A 15,511-nucleotide genomic window follows, 5' to 3' on the forward strand; every position below is an offset into this window, starting at 1 on the left:
ATTTTACTGCTTTTTTGTCCATGTTTAAAAAGCGCCGGTGACCTTTTTTTATTTAGCTTGCCCCAGGTGTAATGCTCAGGCTGATCCTCTCAGGGTTTATAACCTCCACAGAGAGTGCCTCTACCCAATGGAGAGATGATTTAAAGAGGAGGGAGAAATATGAGGCTGCACCGCTGCTCGCATGAGGCCCTTGCTCTGCCTTTGGTGGTGGGAGCTGTGGTTTGACAGTGGAGGGGAGACCAGGGAGAGAGGAGGGTGCTCTCACCCCAGTATCCTCACTCAGGCACACCCTGAAGGGGAGCTGGGATGTACTGGCAGTCAGGCAGAGATGAGCTGGCTGGAGGCCTTTCCCCAAGTGAAAAGGAACATCTCAGCATCAAGGCTTGTTCGCACCGTGCCGAAGCGGCTGGTCCCCAAGTTAGGAGCATCTCCACAGAGCCGTACAGCACACTGTCTGTCTGCACACAGAGCACCCAGCGCCATGTTTTTGGGGTGGGATGCCAGAATTTGGGTCTACCCTGCAGCATGGGCATGCCTGAGGGCTGGGAGAGCACATGTAAAGCTACATTTTTCCTCCACAACCACTTTCCCAGAACCTGGTTGAGAGAGGAATGGGAATTGCTGCCTTTTTTCTGCTTGCCTGAATCCGTCTGGGAATGAATAGAATGGATGCAAGGGACAGCAAATCCTTAGCTTGGCGTGCCGTGGTCAGGCATCCTCACTGCTTAGCAATTGGAAAACAGCCTCAACATGACAATTGGGATAAAAGAGGCCAAAATTGGGATGGCAGAGAGGCCTAATGCAAGATTGAAAGTCACCGTGATGGCAAGTGCCTTTTCTAATCCCTTAGTCTCTGAGCCTGCATCCCTGCCTGCCCCCATGGCTGCCTGAGAGGCAAAGTGTGGCACAGCTCACGGAAATGAGAAAAACAAATGAAGTCAAGTTTCCTAAGAGTGAAGGGGAAGTGTGACTTGGCATCTCTAACGCTGTGTTTAACATGCCGGCGAGGTATTTAGAATTGAAGTGCTTGCACACAATTTAAAAATAGACAGTTTATTAATCTAAACTGCAAGTGTATGTAGAAGAGGCCTTGAGATTGACATCTTTGGGATTAGTTTAGCCCTGCGTTTTTCCAGAGGTCATTGCCATGGTGCTCAGGAGGTTTGTGGAATAAATGGGGCCGGCATTCTTCCCGGGACCACACGCTAAAAACTAATACATAACGTTTAATTTACTGTCTCCATAGCTAGCCCAACCATTTTTCACATAATAATATTGAATTAGAGCTACCAGAAGCTGAGGGGGGAGCTGGAGGCGGGGAGGGTTTGTCTGTCTGTCTTCAAGGAATGGGGAGATGGGTATTTTTTCCCCTTCTCTAGAATACATTGGGAGACAAAACAGATTTAACCCTCCCAGCTCCAGGGTGCTTGGCTTATTAGAGGAGGGGAAGGGCATTACCATTGCTGCAGTCAGGGCTGTTGTTATGATTCACAGCAGAAGGCTTTGAGCCCCATCCCTCCGTTTGATAGGACATGTGTAATCCTGCTTCTTCAAAAATGGTCCTCATTCTCCATTTAGAAAATAAAGAAACTGCACAACAGCAGGAGCTTGGGGTCTGCACTCTGCGGAAATTCTACGGTGGGCTTCTCCAGAAATGAGTGAGCTGTTCACCAAAATCCATCAGCAGTTGTGTTCAGCCAACACATGAAGCCAGAGGGCCCCCCTGCTCTGCCTGTCTGTGCCCTGGGAAGTGGGGGCTGGTCTCTTGAGGCAGCCCTTACTGGGTGCCCCCAGCCCTGTGGGCTCCCACTGGCCCTCCCAGCGCCCGGTATCCCTGGGCTGAGCTGAGGAGTGAGCCAGCTCCAAAATGTGGTCAGCACAGCCCTCAGTTGGTAGAAGGGATTGTGCCTGAGGAGATAACAAAGCACCCCAGCAGACAATTCCTCTGTGACCCCTTTCAGGACATCACACCTCTCCACAGCTGGTAGGACCATGCTTTATGGCAGAGACCTCCAGTGCTCACCAGGACATGACTCTTGCCCTCATGACTCTTGCAGTGCTGACAGCTCATACCCAGGGGGTTGAACCCAGCATCCCAAATCCCGCTCCTCCACCTCCATCCCAAGCCTGCCTTCCCTCCATGTCCGTGCCAACTGCACTGCTGTGCTTTTCTCACCGGAGAGCTGTCCAAGCCTGGGGGATTGCATCCTGCTGACTGAACCAATTTGTATGCTGAGTCATTTTTCCACTTGCTCATACCTTTCCAAAAAATGCACATTTTTTCACATTTCATTTAAGCCCAGAGGCAAATGTTTCTGAAATACTTCCCTTTCTCTAAGGTATTATGCTTTTTAATAATGTTGTCACCACACTTGACCTGTCCAATTCAGATGATATCTACACTTCCTTTCACAAACACACACATCTCCGAGCAGTCATTTATTGTCAAATCTTGCCAACTGATTCTCAGAAACAAACATCTGGAGAGCTGCATTTCCAGTGTACATTTTTTCACAATGTATTGGGCCATATTTAGCCTAGTTTAGCTAATTTATAATGTAAATTAGAATTTTAAATTGCATTTTTCCCTCAAACTATTCTAATAATAAAGTTCACTTGCAGCTCAGTGTACATTTCTTTAGATGCTGTCAAACTCTCACAGTAATTTTCCTGCTAGAGTTCACTGTGTGTAGAATTTAGACTTACCTACTATTGACTTGAAGTTTATCAGTGATTTCTTAGGTCTCAAATATCACTGAGCTTTTTAACCTTCTAAAAGGCCCTTTTTTTTTTTCCTATGCTACTTATTAAAATAAATAGCATCATTACTGAAGGAAAGGGTAGTTGCACTGCAAAGGTGCTGAGAGCTTTAGTGTAGTTTACAAAGCCATTGAGAGATTTAGTGGCACTTAAAAGGGGTGGACAAGGACACGGAAGCACTGCTCCACCTCAGCACACGAATTTCTGGTGGTGTCCTCAAGTATCATTTCCAGCAGGGACTGATTCTGCCCCAGCCACCAGACCTGCGAGAAAAATGACCGTCCCTTTGTTGCCTGATTCGTTTGTGCTTTGCTAGACCCAGCAGCCTGATTCCCTTGTGGGGCAGAGTCCACTGGGAAGACCAGAGCCAGCCCCACAGCCCAGGATTCCATCCCAGTGCAGTCCCATAGCCTGGCAGACGCTCTCTGTGGCTTTGAGGACAGCTTAGAGACAGAGAGCTTGGCAATGCTCACAGCATGAATTTCTCCTTTCTCTTGCAGTCAATTTTGTTGTCGGCCTCAATCAAGCGGGAAGGAGATTCTCCAACAGCGTCACCCCACTCCTCAGATGACATCCATCACTCGGACAGATACCAGGTAAGGGGGTGGATGCCGTTGCTGGTCTCAGCCTTAGGCAGGGAGCCAGCTCGCCCCAGTGCCCACAGCTCTCTGTGTGAGAGCTCTGCTCTTGGCTGTACATCACTGCACCAGCTTCCCTGCCTGCAGCATGGGGACATGAGCACTTGGTCCCTCACAGGGCTGTGAGCGTGTGTTTCTGTCTTCACAGTCATCCCAGCTCCAGCTTGAAACCACAGCTGTACAAAACCATCTAAACAGAGGTTTCTGTTACATTATATTCATCATCTCAGTAATTTCCCTGGCTATGTTTATCATTACCCACCCCATGCCATTGAGAAACTTTCAGAGAAGCAACTTTTTTTTTTTTGTAAAGAGTGAATGATGTTAGTCTGCAGCAGGCCAAAGTTCTCCATTTCACTGGTGTGCCACTGCCCAGCAAACTGACTCATGACTTGCATCCAAAACAATGGTTTTGGATCATCCACAGCCATGTCACCTTGTTTTATAAAACACTCTGCCCAGAGGAGCAGCAGGTCCTGACTTGCGATGAAACAAATAAAAATTGAGGGAGATGGAGCAAGAAAAGAAGAGAAAGGCAGCAGCACAAGTACACCTTGGCTGGTTGTAAGTCAGTCTGTATTTTTGGGGCAGGCTGGTGCACTTGACTCTAACTCGGCTCACATCCAAACCGTTTGGCTGCAATCCTGTGCTCAGCCACTGGCTTCAATAAGCTCTGAAAGGCAGCAGATAAATTAGTGGAGGTCATCAGCACAGACCCCGCTGTGTGGACAGGCCGGGTGGGCCGAGGCTGTACCAGCATGACAAACACCCATTACCCTGCATCCTGTGTGCTCTGCATACCCATACCCAGTGCCCAGGGTCAGGCAGGTGGTCACATCTTCCTGCATCAGCCACTTTGCACGTGCCAAGTCTTTATTTGGCAGAGAGAGGCTGATGACCACTTTTGGGGCTCTTAGCTGAGCAGACCCACTTACAACAGGTGTTCCTGAAGATAGGTCCTGTTAGTAGCAGATTGGTACATTTGTTACCCATTATTCCATCATCTGTCCTATTTATTGGTGATATTATCAATTGTGGACCAGATTCTCCATTGCTTGCTACGTATTCCCGTGTGGCTTTCAGTCATAACTTGGTGTCACATCCCAGCCACTTTACCCTCCTGTGAACAATAAGGCCTGGTCAAAGTAAGAGGAGCAAAACCCTGCAGAAGATACAGAAATGCCTGATCCAGGTAATCCTGCTCTCTTTCCTGCCTTGTTTATTAAGGCTAATAAATAAATTACGTTCTTTTCGAAAGGGCATGGAAGAGACTTTTGCCATGGCTCCCTTTGTCAGAGAACACCCCTCCTTTCCCACTCCGCCAGACATGAGTCTCTGTGAAATTGGTGGCCCCTTGCAGTCCTCTGTTCCTGTACATTTTTATTATGTCATTCTGGAGGACGAATATTCTCAGCAGAAGCCCCTCTATATGCTGAGTCCAGCTACTCTCCAATGTGCTTTAAGTTCGTAAGCGCATTTTATGGAGGGCTGCAGCCCTTAATGCAAATGTGTAATGGGAGTTTTAAGTCTGCACTGCAGGGAGAAAACACCTCTGGGGCCTGATTTTCATTTGTGCTTGTGCTGGCTGCGTTATGCTGCGCTGGCAGTGTCAAGGGACCTCAGGGTGGGTGCCAGGAGTGTGTAAAGCCTCGATGTAATCCTTAATAAAGCCACAATATGAATGAGTATTCAGTCTGCCTGGCTTACCAAGAGAAATGCCCAGGAAGCAGAGCAGAAGACTCTCATGGTGGTGACTTTAAAGGCTGCAAAATTTAGCTTCGTATATGTAGAGATGTGCTGGAATTATGAATGTCCCCTGTGTTATTTGTGATCTAATCGAGATTATACAGCATATTAGTAACATGCTAGAACGTGAGCTGTTGGCATTTATGTTTCCAGAATTCCTGCGGCTCCGTTTTTTTTTAGTCTTCATATTTATATACCATGGGGATATTTAGGGAAGAAGGAGATTTACAAATAGGAGTGCTACAGGAACACGGGCTTGCAGAGCACTTGGGCTCCTTGCATTGCTCCACATGCAGAGAGGGAGCTGCAGTGGAGGCAGTGGGGTGGCTCCTGGATGGCGGGAGGGGGGATCCTCTTGGCTCCTCTGTGCCAAGCCTGGCTGCTGGAGTTTGGTACATGGACACTGATTGGACCAAGGTGGTGACAGCCGATGTAGTGCAGGACCTTGCAATTTGGTCCATAGTGGCTGCTCCTCCTAAATACAGTATGTTCTGTCAGACAGGGCTTTTCCTGCACTGCGAGTAAAAATAAAGCCATTTTAGAAGTATTTATATAAAACCCTGAGTCCCCAATGGAAAAATCAACAGCAAATTACAAGCGATACATCGTACTTGCGAAGATGACATTTCAGGCTTGGAGAGAGACCCCCTTGCCTGGGTCAGCTGAACCCACGGGATATTGGTGACTAAAAACAAGTGTAGCACAACTGAAAGCCTAAAATCCTTGTCCAGGGAAGGCTCATCTCCCTCCCCCCAGCTCAGCAGTGAGCATGACTCCCGAAAGACAGCTAAATTCATTAACAGGGTAAAACCAACTGGCAGCTTTGGATTTGCGAGTGCGTGTGTGTATGAAAATCCAACTGCGAGTTCCGTGGGCAGGCAGAGCCGGGATGTAGGACGTGGGGTCAGGACTGGGTGAAGATCACCAGCCAGCACCTGACCTGGCTGGCTGGCCATCAGCTCCTGGGACAGAGAAACATATCGGAGGGGTTTTGTTTTCCATCTGAAGAGGGAGCAGCAAATTGTCAGGTGCCAGAGCGGAGACCCGAAACACAGGTTTGATTCCAAGAAGCAAAGTCTGGGGAGTGTTCAGAGAGGGGGAACAGATGGGATCTGTGTGTGTAGGAGCCTTTGCTGCCCAATTTGTAGCCCCCACCTCTGTCCCAACTGCAGGCTCATCTGCTGGGCCCACTCCCACCACAGCTGTGAGGCAGATGAGGGAGAGAAATCCACAAGACGAGTTTTGACCGCTGAGGTTTGCTGAAAAGGGAAGGAAAAGAGTGAGGAGAGGCTGGGAAGCGGGGGTGAGGCGGCAGCACTCCGCCTGTGCCCCCGCAGCAGTGGGGAGGACAGGCATGGTTCAGAGCGCTGGACCTGAGGTGGCCGCCCAGCCTGGCCCTGGCAGACCCATCTGGTGTCTGTGTCCACCTGCGCTGAGCCTGTGGGACATCCAGGAAGGACAAGGCTCTGCTTCCCAGGGCTCTGCTCCCACAGCCAGGGCAGGGGCTGGGAGCAGCCCTGAGCTCCATGGCAGGGCTGGGCAGGGGCCACTGGGCGCCCACTGGCCGTGAGCCTTTGGGTTTTATTACTGCTTGAGCCTCAATACACCAAGAGCCCTTGGGCCCCCAGGCCCTGATTGGGCAGGGAAGGTTGTGTTGCCCCTGGTGCCTGATTGGCCAATGCCTTTGGGTTACAGGCTCTGATTGGCCAGTGATGTTGGGCCTGAAGGGCACTCAGTCCCTATTGGACAAGGGAAGCTGCTTCTAAGTTGCTCTCAGGATCTGATTGGCCAACGGCCCCTGGGCGCCACCTGCCCCCGGGCTCTGGTTAGTCGTGACCCTTTTGGCTCCAGTAGCTTCTGATTCCTGATTGGCCAGGCACCCAGGGTCCCAATCACCCCCGATTCTTGATTGGCCAGGCCTCCCTGTGTTCCAGTAAGCCCTGGTTGCTGATTGGCCAGTCCCCCAGGTCCCGGCCATCCCGGGGCTCTGATTGGCCGGGCTCGCCAGGCGCTGCCGCCCCCTGTCGGTTGCCATGGGAACTGCCGGGTGAACTCTCACCCGCGCGCGGCGGGTCACATGACCGGGGCCAACATGGCGGCGGCCGCCGGGGGCTGAGCGGCGGCGCCCGCCGGGCCGCGCCGCATCCACCCGCATCCCGGGCCCGCCGCCCGCCCGCGGCGCCCGCGGCTATGCAGAGCGGCAGGAGGGGGCCCGGCGGCGGGGGCCGGGAAGAGGTGGGTGCTGAGGGGGAGCGGAGGCCCGCGGCCGGTGCGTTGTCCCGGGGATGCGCAGGGCGGGGGTGGGCCTTGTGTACGGACGGGGGGCGAGTTGTTTACACCCGGGCCTTGACGCTTCTCCGCTTTTGTGTCCCCTCTGCAGACCTTCCTGCGGGTGCGAGCGAACCGGCAGACCCGGCTGAACGGTGAGTGCGGCCCCCGCCCCTTTCCCGCCCGGGGAACTTCTCAGAGTTGGGCCGAGTTCTGTGACCCCCTCGCCCAAGCCCCTCCGCGGGCCGGGGGCCGCCTCCGGCCTCGCCGTGCACACGGGGCGCGGGGGGTGTGCGGGAGAATCCCTGCTCCCACCTGGGCTCCCCGGGGAAGCGGCTTCCACCGCCCGGGATAAACCAGGCCCTGGATCCCGTGTTTTCATTCCGGGGCCCGGCTGCTGAGCTCTCACAGCTCACATGGCTGAATCTTGAAGTAAACTTTTAAACCAGCAGCCTGAGCGTCGTCTGACGTCATGATTTGTTTTCTTTGGTTTTTTTTTTTCTCTCAAGCCCACCGATGCTGGTACTAACTTGTACCTATCTGTGTGTGCTCCTAACAGCAAGTAAACAAGTATTTCTAGAGGAAAGCATCTTGGTATTTTAAAAAAGCAAATCAGACCTCACTTCATTTCCGAGAGAGGTATTCCATCTCTGTGGTTCTAAATTGGAAAAAGAAAGCTGAAAGGAAACTTTTTTTTTTTACAGCTGAGGGAGTTGAAACTTTTCTCAAAGTTCAGTAGAGTCAGAACTTACCATTTAAACAGTAACAACAATCTCTCATCTGGTTTTATATTGCTTGTAGCTCCTTCACTATGTAACATTTAGTCAGAATTTGGTTGTTCAGGCTATCAGGAGGCTCATTAATCTCGAGCTTCCTGATCTGTTAATTAAAGATAACACCAGTGATGTTGTGCTAATAGAGTTTGTTTAGAAGAAGATATACGTTAACAAAATAACAAAAGGCTTTAGAGTGTGCCAATAGCAAAATGGTTTGCTTGAATTTTAAGTCCTCCACGTTTTGTGCAGTCTTAAGCAAACAGAAGCTCCTGACCCAGATCTGTGATAAGTTATACATAAGTGAATTCAGAGCTAGCTTGGAGGTTTTTAAATATCAACCCAGAGGGCCAAAAACCTGTGAACTCTTGCAAGTCTGTTAAGTCATACAACAAAGAGGTGAGTTACCTTGCATCAGTTCCAGTGACTGCTGGCAGGTGTGCTCGTGTCTGCACTCCAAGATGAGTGCAGTGAGCTGCCAGCACTGGCAGGTGGACACTGTCCTGACACAGAGACTTCAGAGGTGCTGCTCTGTGGTGACTTGTTCTGTGTGACAGAGGTCTCTGGAGTCAGGGATGTCAAGCTCTTCCTTTATTGTTTTTGGATAGCTGGGGCTAAGCTCCCACCTTCCACCTTTTTTTCAGGCCAACAATGTGCATTTACCTTATTTTAAATATTTTTTAAAAGTCCGAGCCAGACTTTTGGAATTCTTGGTGTTGTGGAGTCCTTCACTGTGAACAGAAGCTCTTGATGGCAGCGTGCCCTGCTGAACTGGCTCAGCAGTGCTTTGGGCTTTGGGCTCTAACCCGAAGCAGGGCTGCAGCACAATCTGGGCAGGCTGTGATCTGATCTAGGAACTCCTCTTGGCCCCTGTTCTTGGATGTTTCTGTGAGGCTGGGCTCACCTGAAGGGAGGCCAGTAGTTTTATATGGCACTTTGCTGGACCTTTTACTCTTTCTGTATGTACCTTTTGGGGTAGAGTGAGCAAAACTTAGAGCCATATTCCAAATGAGGACATTGGGTTAACTTACCTAATGCCTTGTACACCCTGACAGTACGAGGGGCAGGTGTTAGGAAGCCAGATTCAGAAATTTGGCTGAAGTGCTTTGGGTCTCAGAGGAGGTAAAACTAGACCAGAACTGGTTCCTCCTGACCTTAGCCTTTTGTGGCTGATAACTGTTGTTCCTAGAACGTACCTGTAGTGATGATGCCTGGTCCAGTCCTGTGTTGTTAGGTCAGTATTCAGCTGGATGGTTGGATAGGTTATACTCCTTTATATTTGTATCTCTGCACTCATCCTCCTCATTTGTTTGCACTAAAATAATTCCATGATATTTGTAAGTTTTACCACATTATTGTTAGTTGTTGAGTATCTCAAGATGGAGAACATTGGAGTGCTTTAGGGGGAAAAAAAAAGCTTATTTGTCTATATCTTGTGTTTTAATGAGCTTCTAATCAATCACACAACCTTATAGCTTACTCTGTGAGAGTGGTTTCCTTGTCCCAATTAGCTCACATGAACAGAAGTTGTGTAGGACTTGTCCAAAGGTAGCTGGCTTTTTGTTTCACGTTCTTATTGGCACACTGCAGAAACTTATCAAATGCGGCCTGTCTGTCAAAGAACTATTTAATTTGGTTTTATGTTTTACATGTACTTTTTAATATTGTTGTAACCAGTTTATCTTGATATCTCCTGTCAAGCTTTTATCAGTTGAGTTCTAGAAGCACTTTGGAAAGTCCTCCCATAAAAAGGGGCTCACAGTGTTTGCTCTTCTCCCACGTAGTCCTTGAACCAAATCTTGGCTGCCTGGGCTGTTTTTGCCTGAGTCTTGTTTGGACCTTTATGTGTTCTATGCTGTTGTAGTCATTTGGGAATGTGCAAAAGGAGCTAGGGAAGGAGAAGGTGGAGAGGGAAATGCCTTCTGTGAGCTGCTGTTTGCCTGGCTGCAACATGATTAGGTCCTGATAGTTAAATGGTTCACATGTACCTGACTGGCCAGAATTTTATTTCTGTAAGTCAAACCTGTGACTTAAATAGAGCTGTAAGTAAGGCAAATGCATTTTCAAGCTCTGGAGCAGGAGATTAATGTTCTGTCTTTTAGGCTGTTGGTTGAGTGTTTGTATCCCAACTTCCCTGTCAGCCTCAGTGAGTTAATCCTGCACCTCTCACCTGTGCTAAACTCACTATCCAGAGACTGTGTCCTTGTGAACCCAGGAGTATGAGGTGCTGATTCCTGATGAACCCATGTGATAAAAAAGGCATTTCTTTCATTTGCCTTATTTCCAGTGTTGCCACACTGGAAACTTTAAGCCACCCTGTAAATTGATGCTTATGGAGTTTAGCAGTGCAGAGCAGGTTAAGTAGTCATTCAGTATTAGAGGCACAAAGTTATTGGTTAGTGTATCAGAACATGGATTCAGCAGGTTAAGTATGTGCCAGCCTCAGAGAGTAGTGTCAGATTGAAGGTTGCTGACAGTCATCTCTGTGGAACTTTGGCCATGCAAATCTGAAAGCCCCACTGAGACCCTTTTGTGAATCTGGCCCTTAGTGTTCTCTCTCAGGCAGATGAGCAGCAAATTTTACATAAGGTCTGAAACAGATTTCTTCTTGACCATCTGTTTTCTTGCTTTTTCTTATTCTTGAGATGGCTTTTTGTGCTCTGCCATTGCTGCCTTCATTCCCTTAGATAAAATGCTTTGGATAAGTTGATCATCCACACAAGTTTTTGGTGATAGGCCTAACAAAAATAGGTATAACCACTCCTTAAGACTTCTCTGGTAGATTTCCAGAGACCAGGTGCTGGCTCTTGTGCTTGAATATCTTTGATTCAAATTTAGGGCTATTTGCAAAATTGGCATTCTCAGGTGAGTTGAAAAATGGGTCCTTACAAAGCTGCTTTTGCTCCTTTCCCTGAGAAGCTGATTCCCATTTTGGTGGTGACCCTAAGCCTGTCTTTCCAAACAGACCTCCATGGAGGAGGTCAGTGCACAGTTTATTGTTGAACCACCAGCAGCATGTCGTGTGCTTTTGTAGCTGATGGGTGGGGGAGGAATAAAGCTGGATGATTTTCACTGGAAAGGAGACAAAAATGTTTCCACTTAATTTGATTGGCCTGCCATTGCAGGCGCTGCTAATGATGTCTGCATAGGACTCGGGGGACCACTCAAACTGGTGGAGGGAATCATAAGAGATATTCCTAGTAACTTAATCATCTCCTTTGATGCTGCAGTAGAGGTTGGTGCAGTGTCCACTGCTAGATGCTGTGTAAGAGCACTTCTGAGGTAATTAGTGCCCTGTCCTGAAGGTGAATTTTTGCTTGGGGAGGGAGTACCAGTGAAAACTGAAATCCATTAGCTTTTCTCACAGGAAGTTGTGCTGGGCTTGAGAGTAACATGATCTTCAGGCATTAATAAGGTTTAGCCTTGCTGGGGAGAAAAGATCCTCGGACTCTTCTGCCCATAAGGCAGCAATGGTGGGCTGGCTCCTTCTCTCCTCACCTGTGGGAAGGCAGGGACCAGTGTTCCCTCACAGTAGAGGCTCTGTCAAGTGCAGTTTGGCTCCTTCTCTAGTGCAAGCACCCTCTCACCTTCCATAGTCCCATATCAGGGAAGGGAAGAGCAACTCCCTTTGCCAGCACAACTCCTAAGGTAAGGCAGAGACCATAGGTGAAATCCTGGCTCTTGCAGAGGATCCCAGTTCTTGCTCACCTCCATGAGCTACTTTCTCATTCATCTGCTGTGGTGACTTAAACTCCCTGGCCTGATGGTTTTGTGTAATCTGAAGGAGAACATGCACTTGCAGCAGGAGCAGTGTGTAGGGTAATGTACATCTGTTAAAAGTGAGGCCTCAGAGGTGCTGGAAGCCCTCTGATGGCCTAATAATAATTATTAATGCTAATAAAAATTAGTGAACTCCTCACCTCCTGGCAGAAGGTTGGAATAATAACTATGGAGTCTTTGTTCAGTCAGAGGTAAGAATGGGTCAGCCTTGTGCCAAAGCCTCCTTCCCTGAGTTCTGTCCTCTTCGTGCATCCAGTCCTCTGCTGTCTGTATTTTTATCTTCCTGAGTTACGAGAGGGAATGGCTTTTTTTCCTTTTTTTTCTTCCCTTCCTCTCCCATTCTCCTGCGACAGGAGCACGGGGTGGGGGGGGTGGGGAGAGAGGGATTAGTGAGCTAATTAGAAATGATCGCATCTATCAACACTAATTAACAATCCTGTGGTCTCACTCGCGTGTTCTTTTGAGCTGCTCCCCTTCGGGACAGCGCCACAATCACCCCCTGCCTTTGGGGCCTCTCTGTCGCCGCGGCGCTGATTGGAAGTGATGTCCGGGCTGCGCGTTGTGTCGGGCAGGGACAGCGCTGCTCGCATGTGCTTTCCAGACGGCCTTGTTCCCCTTCCCTGCCCGCAGTCACCAGGGGCACCCTTGGCCTGCGTGGGCGCAACGCTGCCGCTGCTGATGACCACAGAATGAAAATGGCAGGGGGATTTGTTTTCAACACCTCTTTCTTTTCGGTGGCTTTTTCACTTGCGGCGCTGCGGCTTGAAGGGACGCTTCTCTGCAGAGCTAAAGGAGCCAAGAGAGGGGTTGGCTGCTGGGTCTTGTGTGGAGCTGGAGCAGAGCGAGGTTCTGTTCCCAGCTCTACACTAACATTTCAACACCAGATGAGGTGCTTGTTCTGGCAAAACGGTCCCAGGAATTCAGCAGTAGAAGACCTAAAACAAGTTTTCTTCCTTGTGTCACTGCTACAGTGCATGAACTGGAATATGGCAATAAAAAAAAGTTAAAAATACTAATAAATTCACCAGGCAGACTGACTTAGCTGAATTGTTTGACCATGGGGAGTCCTACCAGCATAATTAAACTGCTCCTTCCCTACGTTTCCCTGGTTGAAAACATGATGAGGTGAGAGAAATTCGTGTCTGCAGTCAGGATAGAGAGGGCTTTGTTCCTGTGCTTCTCTCCAGTCAGTTTGCTAGGGAATGGTCAAGTCATGTCTAATTCCAGCCTTCCTAATTTTGTGCTGGTTCGACAGAGCTAGTGAGGCAAGGAAAGCATCCTTAACTTACACGAAAGAGCCATGCTGGAGGATATAGGTATGCACCAAACCAGAACTTCAGAAGTCTCTTGTGCACTCAAGTACAAAACAGAAAGAGCATGGCTTAACTCTGACTACAGTAGAGGGTTGGGGAGCTGTCAGTGTGGTGTACCCAACATGAGAGAGGGTTGTGGAGCATCAGCAAATAAAATTTAGACAAAGGATGAAAGCTGTGTGTGTTAACTTGAGAGTCTCTGTTGTTCAAAGTGCCAGATATCAAAAACATTCTTGTTTTGATCTCAAGTTGCTGTCCCTTATTCTAGGAATGTCACATTTGCACAATCCTTTTCATTGTATGAGATGGGGAGATTGAATTTTCAAGTAGTTTTCCCACATCTCTGTCTCAGCGAGAAAAAGCAGTGCCCAGGGAATAATTTGAAGCTTTCTTACTGCTGAAGCATCAGAGAGTATAGGGCATGATGAGTACTCCTAGTTCTGGATTGTGGGAAAGTATATCCTAACCCAGAGGGTCCTGTGTCCAGGGAAGCCAAAGAGAAGGCCTTGTGAGAGGCCTTTCAGGTCTGCATTGATGTGTTCAGCTGAAACTTTATAAATCACTTGGTGATGTGTGTGCTTTAAACTGATGCACTTCAGAAAACAGTTGACAGAAACTTTCCTGTATGCTGGTCCTTCTCATCCTGGCATTCCAGCAGCTTTCTCTGACTCGTTGGCTGCAGGGAGCTGTTGATCCCACAGTGTTGAGGCATGAAGGCTTTCAGAGCATGCTGCAGTGCTCACAATGTCAGTAAAGATTTCTGGCTAATGCAGCTTTTTGGTGGTGTCATCTCTCATTATCACATGGGCTTTCCTTGGGCTTTTCCTTGTCTCTCATTCAGAATTTTGACCTTCCTTATTAATTAAACAGTGACTTTCCTGCAGCCAGTGATTGAGTTATTCAGTAATACCTGCCTAAAGCCATCATAATAAAAGACAGAAGTTCTTTTTAATGCAAATGATTTGGTTCCAGATGTTTTGATCACATTAAACGATGGCTCAAATTAACCAGATATTGGATTAAGCAACAGGCTACCTTGGCTGCTTTTTCTAATCATCCTGATTCCTAACATGTTTGTTTCCCAGAGCGTGCCCAGTGTAGCCTCCAGTCTTCATGAAATAAAACAACAGAGAGCCAGAAGCTATGCTTGTAAGATGGTGCTCTTACTTGTTTGTGGTGTTGAGGGAAGGAATTTTTTGGGGTGTACAGGAGGCTCTGTGGTCCTGGAGGTGACTGTTCGATCCCTTGTCCAAGGCTTTCAGGTGCTACTTTATCCTGTAGGGAATGGATGTGTTAGTGGAAGGGCCTCAGACTTAGAAGGCAAAATCCAAACCAGAATTCACTGGCTTGATGACTCAACTTTGAAAACAATTTCAGGCCTTCCAAGAGAAAGTATGTAACCATTTTAATAACTTACCTGGGGATGTGCAGCAGATGTTCCCTCTCCTAGCTACCTCTTTGAAATCAGGGAGTACTCCTCCACATGTTACAGATTTAATCTGAAAAATGCCAAGTAAGTCTCTGCACTGTTTATAGAGGTCAGAACAGGGAGTTGCAACAGGATTTTCTGGTGTGAAATCTTACCATTTCTGCCAAAGGTTTGTTATTTGAAGCTGACCAAATGAAGAGTGGATCTACAAACTTGACATGTCTTCCTTTTTTGTTTGTTTTCTTTCCCTGGTTTCTCCATGCAGCTCGGATTGGAAAAATGAAACGGAGGAAGCAAGACGAAGGGCAGGTATGTCCCCTCTGCAGCCGACCTCTGTCAGGATCCGAGGAGGAGATGAGTAGGCATGTGGAACAATGCCTTGCAAAGGTAGAGGCGCAGCAGGATCACCAGCTGCCATTCCCTTCTCCCTACTCCCAGCTTTGTCCGCAGTTGACCTAATGTGGGGCAAAAACTAACGTTGCTGAGCTTGCAGGCAATGCTAACTGTCTCTCTTAAGATTTGTAGTCACTTCTCTTTGTCTTGGAAGATGGATTCTTCTGGATTTTTCTGCTGTGTGGCATTAATAACTTTTTTTACTTTATGCACCCTTCTGCTATTGCAGAAGTCTAAGTTATAGATTGTAAAGGTGGTGCTATTGAAGTTTATGTAGCCTTTTGTAGGACCTCAAGCTTCCTATGTAGCACAGCAAGAAGAGTTCTTTCTGATCTGTGCCTTTGAAAACATTAGAATTAGTTTTTGTTGCGTTCTTTTGTAACAAACTGGAATTTGTAAATGTTGCATGAC

General features: G+C 48.2%; 1 protein-coding gene across 7 annotated transcripts in view; it reads left to right on the top strand.

Moving 5' to 3' along the window:
• Positions 1–15,511, top strand: part of RNF220 (ring finger protein 220) — a 212,779-nt gene that overhangs the window by 148,622 nt on the left and 48,646 nt on the right. For 4 of the 7 annotated variants that reach the window (XM_027649085.1, XM_027649086.1, XM_027649087.1 and 1 more), the window contains exons 4-6: positions 3,261–3,356; positions 7,525–7,567; positions 14,973–15,094. In XM_027649085.1, coding sequence (XP_027504886.1) covers positions 3,261–3,356; positions 7,525–7,567; positions 14,973–15,094 — 261 coding nt within the window. Of the gene's footprint in view, positions 1–3,260; positions 3,357–7,217; positions 7,380–7,524; positions 7,568–14,972; positions 15,095–15,511 lie in introns of those variants that run through there. The other 3 variants (XM_027649089.1, XM_027649090.1, XM_027649091.1) reach the window with 2 other exon arrangements.

Source organism: Corapipo altera, unplaced genomic scaffold (genome assembly GCF_003945725.1).
Source record: "Corapipo altera isolate COAL_440 unplaced genomic scaffold, ASM394572v1 112, whole genome shotgun sequence".
Lineage (NCBI taxonomy): Eukaryota > Metazoa > Chordata > Aves > Passeriformes > Pipridae > Corapipo > Corapipo altera.